The following is an 18,757-nucleotide window of genomic DNA, read 5'->3' as shown; positions in this document are numbered from 1 at the left end:
AATTTTGGGACTTCAACCATCGTGTATATATAGTTGTGCACAAATTAAAACTCATCGAGTATATATAGTCGTGCACAGAGAGTCCATTTTCTCTTGTCCAAAGCTAAATGCGACTGCCACCTGACATTTCAATATTTTTATCCTATAAACATTTTAAGTGATGGTGCTGTCAGGAATTTAAAATTTCGCAGAGTGTGTGTGTAAAAGTGATCATCAAAGGCTCCAAAGGTATATCATCTTCTTTTGACGGTCAAAAACAACGATGAAGAAGAATATCTTACTTTCTTGCTCCGATTGATGGTATTCATTATTTAGTTATGAAGAGCGATATCCTTATTTGAGTGCAGCATGTGGAGAAAGGCAATGAAAGAGGTGGGTCTCATTGATTTGGAGTCATCAAGTTCATACATGTTTCCAGAGACTAGCAAAGCTTGAGCTGTTACTATAGATCGAAAGATAATTAAATGAGCCTCTGATTGACGGGGAAAACTTCTTGAAACATGGCCAATTACTATATACCATGATGAGCATTCAATGAGAGTAACTGATGAGCAAGGCTAAGCACTAAACAATATTGGGATAAAATATTATGATGTGCAGTAGATATGATTCGAGAAAAGTGCCTGACGTGGGAGAGATTGACAAGCACTGTCACAAAGAAGAGAGGCATCATAGCAACAGTCAAGTGGAATGAGCAAGCTATCTTGGTGCAAAATGCTTCTCATGGTGCATTCCATTCTGTGAAGGTTAGATATATAATGAGGTCATTTTAGAAATTCTAAATGCCACTTTTTTTTTTAATGCACTTATGAAGTGAGGTGTGGATACAAGTTCAGCCCGTTCACATGGTTATGGTAATTCGAGAAAGTGGTTGCAACTAGAGGGTTTCTTTTCTCTTTGACCAATTATGTTGCAGGCTTGAAGTACCCCTTGTCATTTAGAGAAGTAATTTTGCAGCTAATCATTCAGTAACCACTCTGCGTTCCATAGCATACCTTGCATCGACCCAGTAGGCACTGTCTGACTCTGTGGGAAATCCACAATGAGAAAGGTGGGGTGGGGGGGGGGGGGGGGGGGGGGGGGGGGGGGGGGGGGGGGGGGGGGGGGGGGGGGGGGGGGGGGGGGTGATTGTTCATGATATTACTTTGAAGATGCTTGAAAGCGAATTGAAAGATAGAAAGGGGAATAAAAACATACGAGGAACAATGAATCCTTGTCACTGAGAGTCCAGCATCTCCTGCATCCAACATATAGATCTCTAGGTCTATAACCAAAAAGGACTTAGCTCTCCTGAATTCTAAAGTGAAACTCAGTCATTCTTCATACGAAAAACCATAGTGAGAGATGAGAATCTGACAATACTTCTCTCACAATACAAACCGTCACAACCACGCACCATAAGAACTTATGTGCACTGATGCACAGTATGTCAAAACCACTCGATACATGAAGAGGCTCTGTATACATCCATGCCTGATGATTAAAAATCATCCTGAACCATAGAGACCTCGCAAAGAGGGAAAAATGCACCTTTGAAGGAAAGTAAGAGTGCTAGTATACAAAAAGTTTTGACACCTGTACAGCAGTTTATGATACAAGTGTAGTACATATATACAGCTATAAGTGATGATGTATCCCAAAAGGGACCCCTCTTATCTTCACCCTTACTCCTATCTTATGGGAAAAAGAGGGGCTTTATTGGAAAGAATGTAGAATTACTGCCATCTGCACTAAACTAGTGACTATCTTAATTTTGAGATGTTGCCGAATATTCAAACAAAAGCCGATTATCCACTGAGGGAATGGAGGAGAAAAGCACACGAAGCTTGTTGCTTAGGTGATAGATTAATGTCCATTGCGTAGCCATTTCCGATTCCTTGAGTTGCCGCACTACTGATGCCTGTGATTTGAACAATCAATAAGAGAGATGAAAAATTTGTGCAATATGTGATCTCAAAAAAACTTAAACTCAAACACATAGATTTTATAAACCACATATGATACCACCTGACCTAATTATCCTACGAAGGCATATGATACCACTTCCACCTCAAATAACAGTGCAGATGGTTTGTCTTCTGATCCTTAACAAGCCAAAGAGGTGGTCAACTGGTTCATGAAAGAGTTATCATATCCAGCATACGTAGAAAATGACTCCTTGGTGCCAAACCTTATGATTGTGATGCATTTGTCATGCAATACATATCTGGAGTACTGCAAACAATGCATCCCCCATGGTTAACCCATTTGGTATTTGCCATGCTCTTAAGACACCTAAATGCAGGACATGTTATGTTCTTATCCCCATGGTTAAGTTGTCATCAAACTTCAGCCGAAATCATTCAGGATCATGCAAAACAGCAGCCACAAGCAGGCTAACCATTTGGCACACTCTTTGCATGTGTCACTCTCTCACACAGAACAATAATAGCCGACACTGGTGTGGACAGCTAGCAGCATAATTCACAACAATCGCAATGGAGAACACAGTGACCTTTGCAAAACCACAGACAGCCAATAGAAAAGCCATTTACCTGAAGCCGTTTCCCCAGCTGTACTTCCACCTCTGTACCAAAAGAGAGATTGGCCAGCGATTTGAAAGGATCCGTTGTTGGATCCAAGGATAGCAAGTTTGGTATTTGAGGAGCAGAAACAAGTCTCCATCGAGCCTGGCCAAATTCTCCTTTGCCTTCAATCTTTGGCATCAAAGTTTCGACCGTTGCTGCAGCTAACTTCTTAAATGCCAGCTGCCCATTGCCCTCAAGTAGCGAGTCTGCAAGCTGGCTCTCAAAAACCCTAGCAGCCTGCAATTTCACTTTTTTGGGTAAGAATAGACCACAAAATACAATATTGATATTTGAGGCAAAAATGGATTACTTTACAATTCTTAGCAATCAAACGTCAAAGCATACATTTTGCAAGCATGCAATGCATTTATAAAGCCAATGAGGTAAACCCTGAACCAGAGATATCCACACACAAAAAAAATAAAAAACACCCCTCGAAAAGAATAAATAAACTCCAAGGATCAAGCGATGCTCATAGCTTTTGTGAAACCCCATCACAGATGAATGGCTTAGCAGATGCATAGAGGGTAGGCCCAAAACAGACATGTCAGAACTGCACTCCGTTATCTGGAATTCCACCACGCAGAGCGTTACTGGAACATCTCCCACATCGGGAATGCTGTTTGGAATGGCGAGCCGAAATGCCCAACAGCAGCTTCTTAAAAATTCTTTCTTCACACTCAAAGATTCAGCCTCTGAGTCTGACAGCAGGGTTAGGTTGATATTCCCCTGTTTTAAAAAATTCTTTCTTCGCACTCAAAGATTCAGCCTGAAAGAGTCTTTCCTCTCTCCTCCAGCCTTCACTTGAGGGCCTTGGGACCCTTTTTGATAGGGACATCTCGCCCTTCCCACCCAGAAAACCTCGTTCGGGATACCACTACACTCCCTGTATCAATACTGGCAGATGGAACGCCTCCACGTTCTAGTGGGCAAAGGGGCAGAACAAACGCACAGGGCAAAGGCGGCCAGCAGAACCGTAGACTGCCCATAGACGGTGGCGCCCTGGCCAGAAGCTCCTCTCTCCCCTTCTCTCTCTCTCTCTCTCTCTCTCTCTCTCTCTCTCTCTCTCTCTCTCTCTCTCATGCAGGAAGTAATGCCGGAGATTAGAGCCGCAAGGGAAAAAGGCAAAAGCGCTTTATACCGAGACGGAAAAGTGGTAATACTAGAGCGACGCTCCACATGACGGTGCGAGACTTATGGGACCACACTCAAAATAGCTGCCTGGAACTGCAATGGATCTATGCGTCTTGACGTGGGAGCTTTTGAGGATAGCTTTACTGGCAGAGACATCATCTTTTACTCTGAGACACACCAGGCCCCTGGGCAATCCATGCCTCACATCACTGGATACAGGTGGGAGACAGCCTACAGACAGGAGACACGCTCAGAGCACAGAGGGCAGGGCTCGGGGGGAGTGGCAATGTTATTTAGAGAGGATCTGCAGCCACTGATACATATAGCCCGCACGCATGAGCAGGCTAGGTACATGTGGGTGAGACTGAAAGCAGAGACAGGCAAATACCTCTAGCTATTTGCTACTTTCCCCCGAGTACATCAGTTTATGCATCACCCAGAGGACAGTCCCCTTTCTCTATTTTGGATGATGACATATGGGAGTTCTCTAGGGATGGTGACATTATCATCCTAGGGGACTTCAATGCTAGGACTGCCCATCATCAAGCAGTGTTTTATGATACTTCAGAGGAGATGCTAAGAGAGCTAGATGTTGCACAGACGGGCCTTTCCAAACTATCACACAATGTGGAATATACTGAGTATGGGCGACACCTGATAGACATCGGCACTGCACATGGATTGGCCATATTGAACGGCCAACAGAGATTTCCTGCTGCGGGAGGTTTTACATGCTTCCCAAACAGACATGGAGCCAGCACAGTGGACTATGTCATGGCACAGCCGAATCTCATCTCTAGTATCCAGGATCTCACAGTTGTGCCCAGACCGGTCGGGGTGGCAGTGGATCATGCTCTGGTGTCGATGACCATCTCCTTCAAGTTCAGTGTAGCACACAGGCCACGAGTAGCAGCCCCCACTCGCTACACATTCACACGGGACACGGATTCTGTACGGAATCTATGCACTAAGAACCCGGGGCGACCTCTGGAGGAGCTAACTACTATACTGACACAGACATTACATGAGGCAACAGCAGAAGCATACCCAGTCACCCAACCTGAGCAGAGCCGCCGATCAGAGAGCATGCCTCAGAACAGCTGGTACGATGAGGAGTGCCGCCAGACTAGAGCCAGACTTCAGAGGGAGAGGAGCTAACTACTATACTGAAACAGACATTACATGAGGCAACAGCAGAAGCATACCCAGTCACCCAGCCTGAGCAGAGCCGCCGATCAGAGAGCATGCCTCAGAACAGCTGGTACGATGAGGAGTGCCGCCAGACTAGAGCCAGACTTCAGAGGGAGGTGCTATTGGGGGACGTCACTCACAGACAGTCACAGATTGACTTCCGACGCCTGGTGCGGCGGAAGAAGAGGGCTTTTTTGGCTCGACTCTAGCAGGATCTATATCAGCTATTCTTGAGTCATGACTCGCGTGAGGCATGGCGGCTCTTTCATGAGCAGTCCCCCCCCCCCCCCCCCCCGCCCCGCTATCTCCTCCACAGAGACCTAGGGTCAGTACGCATCATCTTTGTACACAGTACCTGGACAGCCGCCCCTCCCCAACCCCCCCGATCCATGCCCACACGCATGTGTCTTTTTCACCGATGAGATGGTGAAGAAAGCTATTGACAGGATGAAGACTGGGAGAGCATATGATCATGATGGCCTAGTCGCTGAGCATTTCATGCATGCCAAAGACCTACTAGCAGAGCTTCTACCAGTTATGTTTAACCGTGCCATGTGTGAGGGCCTACCGGACACTTGGAGCCTATCTACGATCGTACCTATCTTCAAATCAGGAGACCCCATGGAGCCTGGGAATTATCGCACTATTATGATTGGGCACACACTGGCACGGTTGTATGCATCCATTCTTGAGCAACAGCTGAGTAGATGGGCAAAGAGGGAAGGAATACGTGCAACTGGGCAGGCAGGATTCAGGAGAGGCTTCTCTACTCTTGACCATATCCTGACACTCAGGCCATCATCGAGGAGGCAGATCTCATGGGAGACGGATCTATTGTAGCTTTGTGGACTTCCGCAAAGCTTTCGCCACAGTACCCAGAGCTAGACTGATGTGCAGATTACAGGAAATGGGACTACCCACAGAACTCATTTGGGGGACCATGGCATTGTACAGATCAGTAGTAGGGCATGTACGCACCCCGGAGGGACTTTCCACACCGGTTCACTTTACTATTGGGGTGAAGCAGGGCTGCCCGCTCTCTCCTACTCTTTTCGGTATGTATGTGGATGAGGTTTCCGACTACATTGACAGCGATGGGGATAAAGGTGCTCAGTTGGCAGGGACATGGATTCCACTTTTGTTATAAGCTGATGACATAGTGTTGATCTCCGAATCCCCAGAGGGAATGCAACGTCAATTGGATGCTTTGCATACGTTTGCCCACAAAAGTGGTTTGTCTGTCAACCTGGGTAAAACCAAGGTTATGGTGTTTAATACCACCCCACAGTGGATCAGGAGGTCAGCACCTACATTCACATACGGCCAGGAGACTGTGGAGTACACAAACGCTTACACTTACCTTGAAGTGGTTTTTAGCGGACCTGCATTCTCACTCAGAAGAGCAACTGAGACCAGAGTTACTAGAGCCCACGCAGCATTGGGTAGATTGGAGAGGATGTGTTCTTAAGTTCAGTTTCAGGAGCCCCGGGCGAAGCTCTCGCTCTTTGACACCTTGGTGGCTTCAGCAGTGCTCTATGGAACCGAGATATGGGGACCTTCACTGGATCACCACGGGAGGCCGGGTCGAACAGACGGATGGGGGAACATGGAGAAACCTCTCGTCTCTATGATCTCGCGGCTCATTAGAGCCAAGGCATCAGTACCACGGGCCATTATCCGAGCAGAGCTAGCGGCCCCCCCACTAGTGGTGGAGGCGCTCACTTGATCAGTCTCCTTTATAAACCGCACATGGGAACTTCCTAGAGACAGATATGCTCGCATAGCACTTGAACCCTCTCGACAGTTAGCCATACAAGGAGATACAACATGCTGGTATGGGGAGATGACATCATGGTTTCAGGCACATGGGTTCAGCATAGACAGGCTGCCACCATTCCATTACTCATTGGATGCACCATCTCTCACTCTTACACAGTCAGAGATCGCCAAACTCATCCGCCAAGACCTGACCCAGCTAGACACCAGGAGGACATGGATACAACCAGCACAAAAAATTGGGCACGAAGATGGCTTTCTACAGAGACCACCTTCTCCAGCTTATGGAAGATGGTTTTGTGACGAGACCCAGATACATGGATACCCACTTGTCTCATGGGATACGATGTGCTATTGGCCAGTTACGCACATCTTCTCACCAGTTGCGGATTGAGACTGGGAGATACAGCGGAGTACCAGCAGAGGACAGGACATGCCCCTTGTGTAAAATGGAACCTGAGACAGAGCTACACTATACATGCCGCTACCCCGTCTACTACGAGATACGAGGCCGCTTCCATTGCCTGTTCAGAGAGGGTTTTGGACCACTCTCAAGAGTCATGGGATACGAAGATCAGAGATGTCTGGGTTTGTTCTTGCTCGAGCTGCGCAGACACAGAGATAGCCTGATGAATGGCAAAGCTAGCCAGTCTCAAAGACGGATCACAGACTTCTTCAGAGCAGACACAGGACAACCGCAAGAGCCACTCCCACAGCAGAGCTCCCCCTCGTCTCACACCAGAGGCACACTGATTGACCGAGCAATTGAACTGGGGAAATCCAGGCGCCCGCAACTGCGAAGAACTACACAACATCGACGGAGGCTTCGACAGAAAATTCAGTGCACGCTGGCCAGGCATGTATGACGCCCGGTCAGACTACTAACCATGGAGGAAATTGATGAGATTCGCCAACGACCAATGCTAGATCTCTTATGATTCAGCTATCCCAACAAGCCGCCCATTTTTTGCTTAGTTTTTTGTTTGGCTCGCATCGACCAACTTAGGACCCCATAGTACATATCTTTGTTCTGTACTGTTGTTAGGTTATTTTGTTACTCTGACTTTGTATCAGATCCACCACTTTGTAACTTTCGGGTCTCATAGGTCACTATGGCCTTTTGAAGAGGTTAATATAACATTTCATTTCATTTCATTTCTCTCTTATAACAGGTCTTAGAGTTCCAACTCTCATTGTCGGATAGATCTTTAAGGTCTCTTTGGATAGTTTTCTACGACGTTAAAAACTCTCTTCTTCTTCTTCTTCTTCTTCTTCTTCTTCTTCTTCTCTCTCTCTCTCTCACAGGTCGCGCACACGTCCACCTCCCGCCCCCTGCTCGCACTGGCTCTGCAAGTCGTGCAGGCCCACCTCCCGCCCCTGTTCGCCCTTGTTCTGCATGTCCCACCACTGCTCACACAGGTTCCCAGCCACTACCCGAACAGACCAAACAGTAAGCAGAAATCAGAAAATTTTAAAACTTAGTCAGACACTAAACAGAAATCAGGAAATTTGGAAATTTAAAAAATCAGAAAATCAGAGAAATGTAGGCTTGATTTGGAGAATACAAATACACATGTATGCATGATGCGGAGAAGATATGTATGCATAATGTAACAAACTTGGACACTCCAAGTCAAGAATCAACCGCGACAGCACCAAATAACCACTTCAAAACAATTCACAGATCACAATAGATTTGCACTGGCCCGGCGGAGTTCCGTGCCTAGAGATATTGGCCCCAAAGACTGGCGCCCCTTTCGGTATTTCTTTTTATATTAATCAATCATCAAAGTACAAGAGAGAGGTTAGGGTTTCACTCTCAGACTCTGCGTCCAGATGCCCTGAGAAGTGAGGCCCTCACCACTAATTTAAAGGTTACAAGGGATGCCCAAAAGCAGAGCCCCAAAAGCTTTTAAAATCAAAAGCATCAGTTCTCTCTCTCTCTTAGAGAGTCTTTTCTCTTTTTTTTTATAGAAAAAAAAGCAAAAGCAAAATTCGCGTCGCTCATCATTTTCCAAAAAAAAATAAAAATAATAATAATAATAATCCGCCTCCGCGATTTCCGGAAATTAGGGTTTTTGGCAAAAATTAGGGTTTGCAGGAATTTTAGGGTTTTTGGCAAAAATTAGGGTTTCTGCTGTCCGCCACGTCATCACTTTGTGACATACCCCCCTCTTGAAAGCATTGTAATCGACCGCGATTACGCCTGCAAAACTGACAAAAGCCATAAACCGTCTTAGCAGACACTGACTGTTAGTACCTACGTACTAGGAACGCACATCTAGCACATGTACAAAATCGACAGTCACATCACACGACATCACAGGACATCACCAGACATCACAGGACATCACATGACATTCAACATTCATTCGGATCTTAGACCATGATTTATCGGCAATGTAGCTAGCAATCACATCTAGGTCCAATCGGGACCTCATCGATGTCCGATTGACTAACCCCTATTGCAACCATGTCTATTCGAGATCAATCAGACCAAAATGCTGCAGTCATTTCGGCTATCAGTTCCTGCACTCACAAGAAGTCAAGAACAAATCAGTATCATAATCAGGAATTCCATTTCATAAAGTCATCCAGCAAAATACTGTCAGCTCTCAGTATCCCTGAAGCTCAAAGAGACATCAGTGACTTTAGTATCAAAATCGAGGCATCTGTTGACAAAGGAGTGGAGTAACTCCCCTCTTGTGCATCCCACTGCACCAGATCTTCGGCCAAGCTGAGTTTCTGGGTTCCGTTTGGAGTAGACTATGCTAAACCAAAACATCGAGGTAAAGTTTCACAATCCGAGGAGTATCTGCTAGGTCCTCCTCCTCCATCCACTTCGCATCAAATGCAGGAAAGTTCTTGAACTTAACCAAGAACCCGCCTTCGGACTTTACCTTTCTTCGTATCATTATGTGCCAAAATCTGTTCAGGAACAAGGATCTCCTCGTTTTCTTCCACTTTGGGTTGCTCATCAGGCACATCACCCTGAACAGGTTTCAAGAGACTCACATGCAATGCATTGTGAATCCTCCAAGTATCTGGCAGTTTCAATCGGAAGGAGACATCATTTATCTTGTCACTGATCTGGAAAGGTCCGTAGTATCACATACTAAGCATTGGAAAAAAAAGCCTCTCCTTTCCCTTTTTCTTTCTTAGGCGTGCCTTCTCAAAAGTAAGAGCACCCAATCATCCTCCTTCAGTTTCCAGTCGCGACGATGGCGATCCGCTGCCTTTTTCTGTCGTTCTTGAGACTCCTGCAAAGTCTCGCGAACCTTGGCAAAAGCAGAATCGAAGTCTCGCGAATATTCATCCGCTTCAAATTTCTAATCTTTCGTGCTCAGGAAGGATGGAACCTTCGCAGCAGTTTCAACAATCTCTCATGGCGTCTTCCCCGTCGAAGAGTGTATCGTGTTATTGTAGGCAAATTCCACCAAAGGTAAGTTCTTTTCCCATTGAGTCTTCTGATGCGAGATACAAGACTTCAATAAATCTAAAATCACTGAATTGGCAATCTCAAATTGCCCGTCAGTCTGCAAGTGGAACGATGACGAGAACTGCAACCGCGTGCCAATGTTCTCCCAAATTGCCTTCCAAAACAAACTCATAAATCTGGGGTCTTTGTCAGAGACAATCGTCTCAGACGTGCCATGTAATCGGAAAATCATCGTGATCATTCTGTATTCTCGGGAGATCAAAAATGAAATCCATTTCAATATTTTCCCAGGGGCGGGTGGGTATGGGTAAAGGCTGCAACAATCCCTGTGCCTTATGCCTGTCAAACTTGACCTTCTGGCATACCAAGCAACTGCGCACAAACTCTTCCACATCCTTCTTCAGTCTCCGCCAAAAGAAATCTCTCTCTACCCCTTTCATGGTGGTAGCAATGCCGCGGTGACCCGTAAAAGGTGGACAGTGGCAATCAGTCATAACCTTTTCCCTCAACGGCTGTGTAACGCACAACATAGTCTTTTTCATCAAGTAGCCTTCCTGAAGGGAGTATCCAGCTACTGTCTCCCCATCCCGTATCTGTGTGAAAATATCTGCAAAATCTGTATCTGTGGCACACTGATCGACCATATCCTCGAAGCTCCTATGATGTATCGCGGAAATAGCCAGAACCAACGGTTTTCGAGACAAAGCATCTGCCACCACATTCTTTTGTCCCTGCACATGGACAATCTGGAAGTGGAACTGTGACAAGATGTTCACCCACCGCATCTGCTTTTCCGAAAGCTGCTTCTGTGACAGGAAGTAGCGCAAACTCTGATGGTCTGTAAAGACAGTAAAATCCGCTCCGAGTAGGTAATGCCGCCACTGAGTAAGAGCGTGGATAACCGCCAAAAGCTCTTTCCCATAGATCTGTGCTGTCATCTCCGGCCTAGAGAACAAGCGGCTCTCATAAGCTATGACATGGCCTTCTTGCATCAAGACCGTACCCGGACTACGACCACAAGCATCACAAAATACTTCAAATGACTTCTGCAAGTCCGGCAAAGTCAAATCTGGTCCTGTGGTGAATTTCTCTTTCAATGTCTGAAAGGCAGTCACCTCTGTGGGTCGCCACGAAAAAGGTCCTCCTTTCTGTGTCAAGGTATGCAAAGGGGAAGCAACCTCTGCAAACTTTCGTATGAACCGCCTGTAGTACGAACACAGTCCCAAGAAGCTTCTAGCTTCATGGACATTCCTCAAATCGGGCCAATCACGGATAGTCTCTATCTTGGCCGGGTCCATTTGCACTCCTGCTGCTGACACAATGTGTCCCAAAAAGTGTATCTCTGGTAGGAAAAATTCACTTTTCTTTGCATTAATCACTAACGTGTGATCTCGTAATGCCTGAAAGACTTGAAGCAGATGATCTCTGTGTTCTGCCTCATTCTTGGAGAAAACAATGATGTCGTCAAAGAAAGTGCCAACAAATAGCCTGTACTCTCGAAAAATCATGTCCATCATCCGGTTAAATGTCGCAGGAGCATTGGTTAAGCCAAAAGGCATCACCAAAAACTCAAATAACCCAAAAGTCGTCCGAAAAGCTGTCTTGTAGACATCTCCTGGCGCTATCCTGATCTGATGATATCCACTCTTCAAGTCAATCCTGCTAAAGCACGAGGATCCCTGTAACCTGTCGAGTATATCATCGATCCTAGGAATCGGAAATCTGTTCTTGATGGTGATTTCGTTGAGAGTGCTATAATCGATGCACATTCTCCAAGATCCGTCTTTCTTCAAAACCAACAACACTGGAGAGCAATACGGTGAAGTACTAGGCTGGACAAGACCCTTTTCCAAGAGGTCTTTCACTGAGTTCATAATCTTTTCATTCTGTACTCGGCTCACACGATAAGGTGGCCGATTCGGTGGCGTGCTTCCAGATATCAGATCAATCGTATGATCTTCAGGCCCTCTCAAAAGCAATCGGCATGAGCGTGGAGAAAAAAAATATTGGCGTTCTTTTCTTCAGGTCAAAACATATTCAACCTTTATCCATCGTTCAGTTCTCCCAAAAGAATGAGTAAGAAAACTGAAGTTCATCAAGTACAATCTCTAAGCCCTTCATTTATTTATCAAAGTCGCTTTCTCGGCCCGGTAGTCAACCACGGCGTAGTTCTTGTGGTACCAAGGGATCCCGAGTAGAACGTCACTCACGTGCCCTGAACACCCCTGTCATTGCAAACGAAGTTTGCCAATGCTCGGTGTAATGGCAACATCCCATCCGGGTGCAAGTCGAACTACCTCCGCCTGTGGCGTCAGTCTGTCGGGCGTAGTTCCAAATCGAGCCGTCAATTCCAAGTGAAAAGAAGTTGGCCTTGGCTCCTTCAAAAGAGCTTCCTGATCCTTCGCTTTGCCCCGAAAGCAGCAAAGTTTGTACTTTCATTCATTAGATTCGGTGCAGGTCCCACGCCATGTGGTACCAGTTCTGCTTTTCTATCTGCCTTTTCTGCCACATTCCTCAGCTGCTCTCGAACTCTCAGACCTGTCGTCGTCTTTATCATTCTGTTCTTTCTGTGCCTTATCAGGGCACTTTGCGGAAATATGTCCATGTTCCCCGCATCCAAAGCACTTCCCCTCTCTGATGAAACGAGCGCTCTCCTCAGGAGTAAGCTTGGGTCGTGCATCCTTTTTTTTTTCTCTGGATTGCTCTTTTTCATTCTACTTTCATTCCCAGAAGTCTGTTCGGCTCGTTGTGTCATGGCCTCATCTGTGGGGTAGGTCAGACTGCAAGAGTGAATGGCAAAGCCCCGCTTCGCATGACTCATCAACTCCTGAATAGAAGCTGACTTCTGTTCCAAGCAGTGATTTCGGATCTCTGTAGGTAGACCCAAGGTAAACCGCTCAATCTGTTCTCTGAACGAGATCTTCTTGAATGAAGAGGCGGGTAGAAAAGAGCTCCAGAATCTTTCACAATAAGAATTCACTGTATCGCTCTTGGTCATCCGGAGATGGTTCCAAGCAGCTCGTATATCTCGCTCAAACTCTTGAGTCAACCAAGAAGAAATAAAAAGCCTCTTGAATTTCAGCCATGTAACTGGCACAGTCTTGCTTAATAGAAGCGTGGACCACCAAGTACGAGCATTCCCCTTAAAGTAAGAGGCAGCTCTCCGAATCTTGGAGTGCTCTGAATAGCATCCTCCCGCGAAAGCGATGTCAAACTACTGTATAAAAGACAAAGCCTTCGAAGCATCTGAGTATCCTCAAAAGTATCAAACTTGATCGAGTCGCCACCTTCCTTAAACTCTCGGACTTTCTTGCTTTTATCTTCGAGAAAGTCATACTAGTTGGCTTTGTAAAAAAAATTCTTCTTGTTCGCATAAAACTTTCCGTCATCGGAATCTGAGCTGTCTGTAGACGAGTCCTCAGTAGAACTGTCAGTCTCTGGGCGAGATGTAGCCTTCTTTGCCTTTTTCTTGCCCGTTCCGAAGCTTTGTGTCTTGCTTCGCTTTTTGCTTTTTTCTGTCTTCTTCGCTCTAATCGGAGGAGCTAGAAGAACTATCAGAAGAAGAAGAAGAAGAAGAAGAAGAAGAACTTAGTACTCCTTCAAATCGAACACGCTTCTTCCGTTTCTTTGCCTTGTCAAATGTCAACCGACGACCCAAATATCCCTGGAAGTCAGTGCCTTTCTTCTGCTTTTTGCCGTGCTTTTTGTCCTTCTTTTGCACGTCGAAAAGCTGAGCAATCCGTGCATCAACCACGTTCTCCAGTTCCTTCTCCGTATATTTCTTGGAGGCAGAAGGTTTCTTGAGAGCGGGTTCCGGGAGTGGTGTTGTGGTTCTCTGCCACTCCATCTGTACCTCTTCCAAAGAGGTCTGGTTCATATATTTTGCCATCTTCGGGTCCTTGGCAAAATTGAGCATCATCATTGTTGCATCGCTGATCAACTGGCGACGCTCTATCTCTCGCCGCTCCGCCTAAGTAGGCCAAGGCGGGCCATACTCTCTGCCTGAATCTTCGTTGTGATCCCAGCCCGCATCTCCAAATGCAGAGGGAGTCGACTGATCATTGCCTAAAGCCATAGGTGCCGCGGAAAAAAATTCGGGGATCGGATTTCCCGTAGAAGAGAAATCGGCCGTGCTCTGATACCACTATAACAAACTTGGACACTCCAAGTCAAGAATCAACCGCGACAGCACCAAATAACCACTTCAAAACAATTCACAGATCACAATAGATTTGCACTGGCCCGGCGGAGTTCCGTGCCTAGAGATATTGGCCCCAAAGACTGGCGCCCCTTTCGGTATTTCTTTTTATATTAATCAATCATCAAAGTACAAGAGAGAGGTTAGGGTTTCACTCTCAGACTCTGCGTCCAGATGCCCTGAGAAGTGAGGCCCTCACCACTAATTTAAAGGTTACAAGGGATGCCCAAAAGCAGAGCCCCAAAAGCAGAGCCCCAAAAGCTTTTAAAATCAAAAGCATGAGTTCTCTCTCTCTCTTAGAGAGTCTTTTCTCTTTTTTTTTATAGAAAAAAAAGCAAAAGCAAAATTCGCGTCGCTCATCATTTTCCACAAAAAAAAAATAATAATAATAATAATAATCCGCCTCCGCGATTTCCGGAAATTAGGGTTTTTGGCAGAAATTAGGGTTTGCAGGAATTTTAGGGTTTTTGGCAGAAATTAGGGTTTCTGCTGTCCGCCACGTCATCACTTTGTGACACATAATGTGGACATAGTGTGGTTCTTCAACATAGGAACTCCTACCCCCCCTTCGCTTTTGGCGGCTATCAGGCATGAAGAAGCAGACTGACAAAGCTGGCCCTGTAGAGGATGTCATTCAAAAATGCAAAGAAGAAATGACCGAGACCATTAACAAGATCAACCGCAACCTCTTCGGCAAAATAAAGGTACTCGAAGAACGGTTATTGGTCCAAGAAGGCAACATAACCACACTGGAGGACAATGTGACGGCCCAACATGAAGAGATTGCGTTACTCAAGAAGGAGCTTGCCAAGGTGCGATCACAAACACACGATTAAAGAGTAAGTGCGGGCCATCAAAGAGGGGGAAGAGGAGCACAAAGAAATGGGTGGATGTTATTACAAAGACTCAACAAAAAGCTGATGAGGCCAAAGCCACTGAAGAACGGAGCCAACCTGCAGATTCCGGCCGAGAAGCCAAAACCCTACAAAGAAGCAGCAGAAGAAGAAGAAGTTTTACAGACTTACAAAGTCTTGACGAGTGGCCTATTTTTAAAGAAGAGTTCCCACCAGCTTACGGGACCCCGTCCGATGGGGCCCAAGTGACATAAAGGCATTAAAAATAAAGCAGAACACACTCAAAAGACTTTGGACATCAAAATATGATGATGTGGCACCTGTACGGACGCTCCAGAATTCGCGGCGGATTTTTAGGAAAATCCCAAAATTTTAGGAAAGTGATTTTTTGGGGTCAACTTTTCATATTTGATGCTTTTAGGCTTTGGGCCTTTAAATATGAGCCTTGGGGGCCCTCTCTGGCACTCTTCAGCACGCAGATTGCAGAGGAGGTGCTCCCCAGCTGTTGTACTTTGCGAATCAGCAGTAATATAAAGAAACACCGAAAGGGGCGCCAAGGTTTGGGGCCAATACTCTCTAGGGTGGAATTCCGCCACTCCGTGTCGCGTGTCGTCTCTCACTCTGTCAGTTCAGTTGTTATTGAACAGTTGTTATTGAAGTGCTAAAAGTCTGTTCAGTCTGTTCTTTTCTATTGGCACGTGGTGCCCGTCTTGTGACAGTGGTATCAGAGCATCAGGCGTGTGCTTTTCTAAAAGCATACCGGTCCTACGAAAGAGCAGACAGAGCAAACCGCTCATGTCTTACAGGGCATAAGCAATTAAGATCACTTGCAAAAGAAGGATCCAAGATTTGTTTCGAGTCACTGTTTTTCTCAAAGGCAGGGCCATGCAAATGTTGATAGCTACCAAGCAGTATACTCCCAAGTACTTGGCCAGCTTTCAAGAAAATATTTGCTCGAAGTTATATGGTTTCTGACATCTTCCTTCGGAGTGCAACTTCCCACAGAGTGGGGTATCCTGAAATGCTTGCCATGGAAACCGTAGCAGATTATATCTTGAAATTTCACGACATCTCTCAGTAGATGTCTCTTCATGATCAAACGACCTTGAAGGTCCAGTGCAATTGCTATCTTGGGACTATCATCGGCGCCAAAGAAACAATGTTTGTCCAAGAGCTGATGGACCATGTTGTGCTCGGCTACGACCCTATGGAATGAACCTAACCCTAATTTTTTTGGTGCAGATTTCAGGATGGAAAGTCAATCGACTTTCGGGCTCGATTGATGTCGAGATTGCTTTATAAGTTTGAGTTCTGTTTGATCTTGTTTAGTGATCCTGTTTGGAATTTGTTTGAAATGGATGGTATCTGTTTTGAACTTATTTTGGTGCCGATTTAAATTGTTTGAGTCTGGTTTGATGTTGGTTTCAGTGATTGATGATTTTACTCCCGGGTGGAGTAGTGAAAAATTATGTTTGAGAATGCTTGTTCATACTCATGGCCCGGACCCTTGTGGTTATTTGCGGAGGGAGTATTGAATGATTGAAAAGTGCTGTTTTTTTGTTACTAATGGCCCGGACCCTTGTGGTTATTTACGGGGGGAGTATTGTTGTTGTAACTGCCGGCCCGCACCTGGATGGTTATGCGGGAGGAGTATTAAGAAGTCTAAGCAATGGTTACTCTCAGCACCTCCAAACGACGCAGGCTGCGGTCTAGGGGGCATTTGGTTGTAAAAGGCCTCTATATCTCCCGGCCCGGACCTTTTTAGGCTATGCAGGAGGAGTGTCCTGTAACATGCATATGTGAGCATTTGTGTTCATTGTGATGTGCCAACTACTGAATATTCCTGATTGGATGAGATTGCCTGGGTATGTAATTTTGGTGCATCAAGACACCCGTGGAAGATCAGTACGGTCTGGATGTGATGGCTAATTTTACTACGCCGGAATATCAAGAGTTCCGATCTGGACGAAAGGAGAAGCTAACTCCTTGATCAAAACAGCCGAAAGGAGAAGCTAACTCCTTAACAACAAGAGCAAACTGAATGTCCCTCGGAATGACCCTTGGGAAAAAAAAAAATACAGCTAACTTGAGTTGTTTTGCAGATATGTTGTAATCGCGAACGATTACTCTCTTTCAAGAAGGGGAGAAGCCAAAACCCTACGAAGAAGCAACAGAACAAGAAGAAGAAGTTTTACAGACTTACAAAGTCTTGACGAGTGGCCTATTTTTAAAGAAGAGTTCCCACCAATTTACGGGACCCCGTCCAATGGGGCCCAAGTGACATAAAGGCATTAAAAATAGAGCAGAACACACTCAAAAAGACTTTGCACATCAAAATATGATGATGTGGCACCTGTACGAACGTTTCGGAATTCGCGGCGGATTTTTAGGAAAATCCCGAAATTTTAGGTAAGTTATTTTTTGGGGTCAGCTTTTCATATTTGATGCTTTTAGGCTTTGGGCCTTTAAATATGAGTCTTGGGGGCCCTCTCTGGCACTATTCAACGTGCAGATTGCAGAAGAGGTGCTCCCCGGCTGTTGTACTTTGCGAATCAGCAGTAATATAAAGAAATACAGAAAGGGGCGCCAAGGTTTGGGGCCAATACTCTCTGGGGTGGAATTCCGCCTCTCTCTCTCAGTCTTCAATTGTTATTGAAGAGTTGTTATTGAAGTGCTAAAAGTCTGTTCAGTCTGTTCTTTTCTATTGGCACGTGGTGCCCGTCTTGTGACAGTCAATGAGCCGATGCACACGAGAGCTTGGAGAGTACGCAATAAGAAAAACGGAAGCAATGGGGAAACCTCGAAAGAAAGGGCGCACATCCTTCGTTTTCCCTCCATGGAAGCGAAGGACGACTTTTTGAAGAAGAGACCAACTCTTAAGAAGAAGAGGGCATGTGGGTGTATCTTAGAGTGCCGAAGGATTCCGAAACAATCCGAACCGGTTCATGCTCGAAATTATCTTCTCGTTATTGTGGTCTGTTTCAGATCACAAAGAAGATAAGTGGGGTTTGGACATGCCTCAAGGCATTACTGTACATCCCGTGTTCCATGTAAGCCATCTAAAGGAATGGCTAGGGCTGGATGATTTAGTGATTCCTTTTGTGCAAGTCCCGAACTTGCAAGATACCACCCGTTATGTTCCACTTGAACCCGAATGGGTTCTCGATCAGAGGGTCCGCAAGTCTCGCAAAACTTTGTATCCTGAATATTTGATCAAATGGAAGCGTCGTCCTGAATCCCAAGCCACTTGAGAGTCAGCTAGATCGTTTAGAAATTGTTTCCCCGGTTTTATAACCGAGAGTATTGCTGAGGAAGCAATTAAAAATAAGGGGGGAAGTGTTACGTCCCTAGACATCAGGATGAGCGCCTACAGTTATGTCCGGCCCGTGTGAACATGGCCCTTTGGTTATGAAGTCCTATAAAGAGGACTTGAGTCTCATTTGTGAGACATCTTGTGTGATCACCACACTTGGACTCTTGGCCCTTGGCAGCTCTACCCATACACCGTACGGGTGCTGGGTGGTATGGGACACCGGCCCTTGTGGTAGAGGCTAGCCCACTTGACTGCAAGCTCCCGGGCTCAGGGGTGAGCCCGTAT

At 45.9% G+C, this 18,757-nt stretch overlaps 1 protein-coding gene across 1 annotated transcript in view; it reads right to left on the bottom strand.

Moving 5' to 3' along the window:
- Nucleotides 1-1,295: 1,295 nt before the first annotated feature.
- Nucleotides 1,296-18,757, bottom strand: part of EMB2410 (embryo defective 2410) — a 67,018-nt gene continuing 49,556 nt past the window's right edge. The window contains exons 22-23 of the mRNA XM_086491921.1: nucleotides 2,535-2,804; nucleotides 1,296-1,900 (exon numbers count right to left, since the gene is read on the bottom strand). Of these exons, the coding sequence (XP_086348047.1) occupies nucleotides 1,748-1,900; nucleotides 2,535-2,804 (423 nt within the window). The 3' untranslated portion in view covers nucleotides 1,296-1,747. The remainder of the gene's footprint in view (nucleotides 1,901-2,534; nucleotides 2,805-18,757) is intronic.

This window comes from Adiantum capillus-veneris, chromosome 2, assembly GCF_014529385.1.
Source record: "Adiantum capillus-veneris isolate H3 chromosome 2, ASM1452938v2, whole genome shotgun sequence".
NCBI classification, from domain to species: Eukaryota; Viridiplantae; Streptophyta; class Polypodiopsida; order Polypodiales; family Pteridaceae; genus Adiantum; species Adiantum capillus-veneris.
Note: the sequence above shows the minus strand (reverse complement) of the source record. Positions and strands in the feature narration are given on the sequence as shown.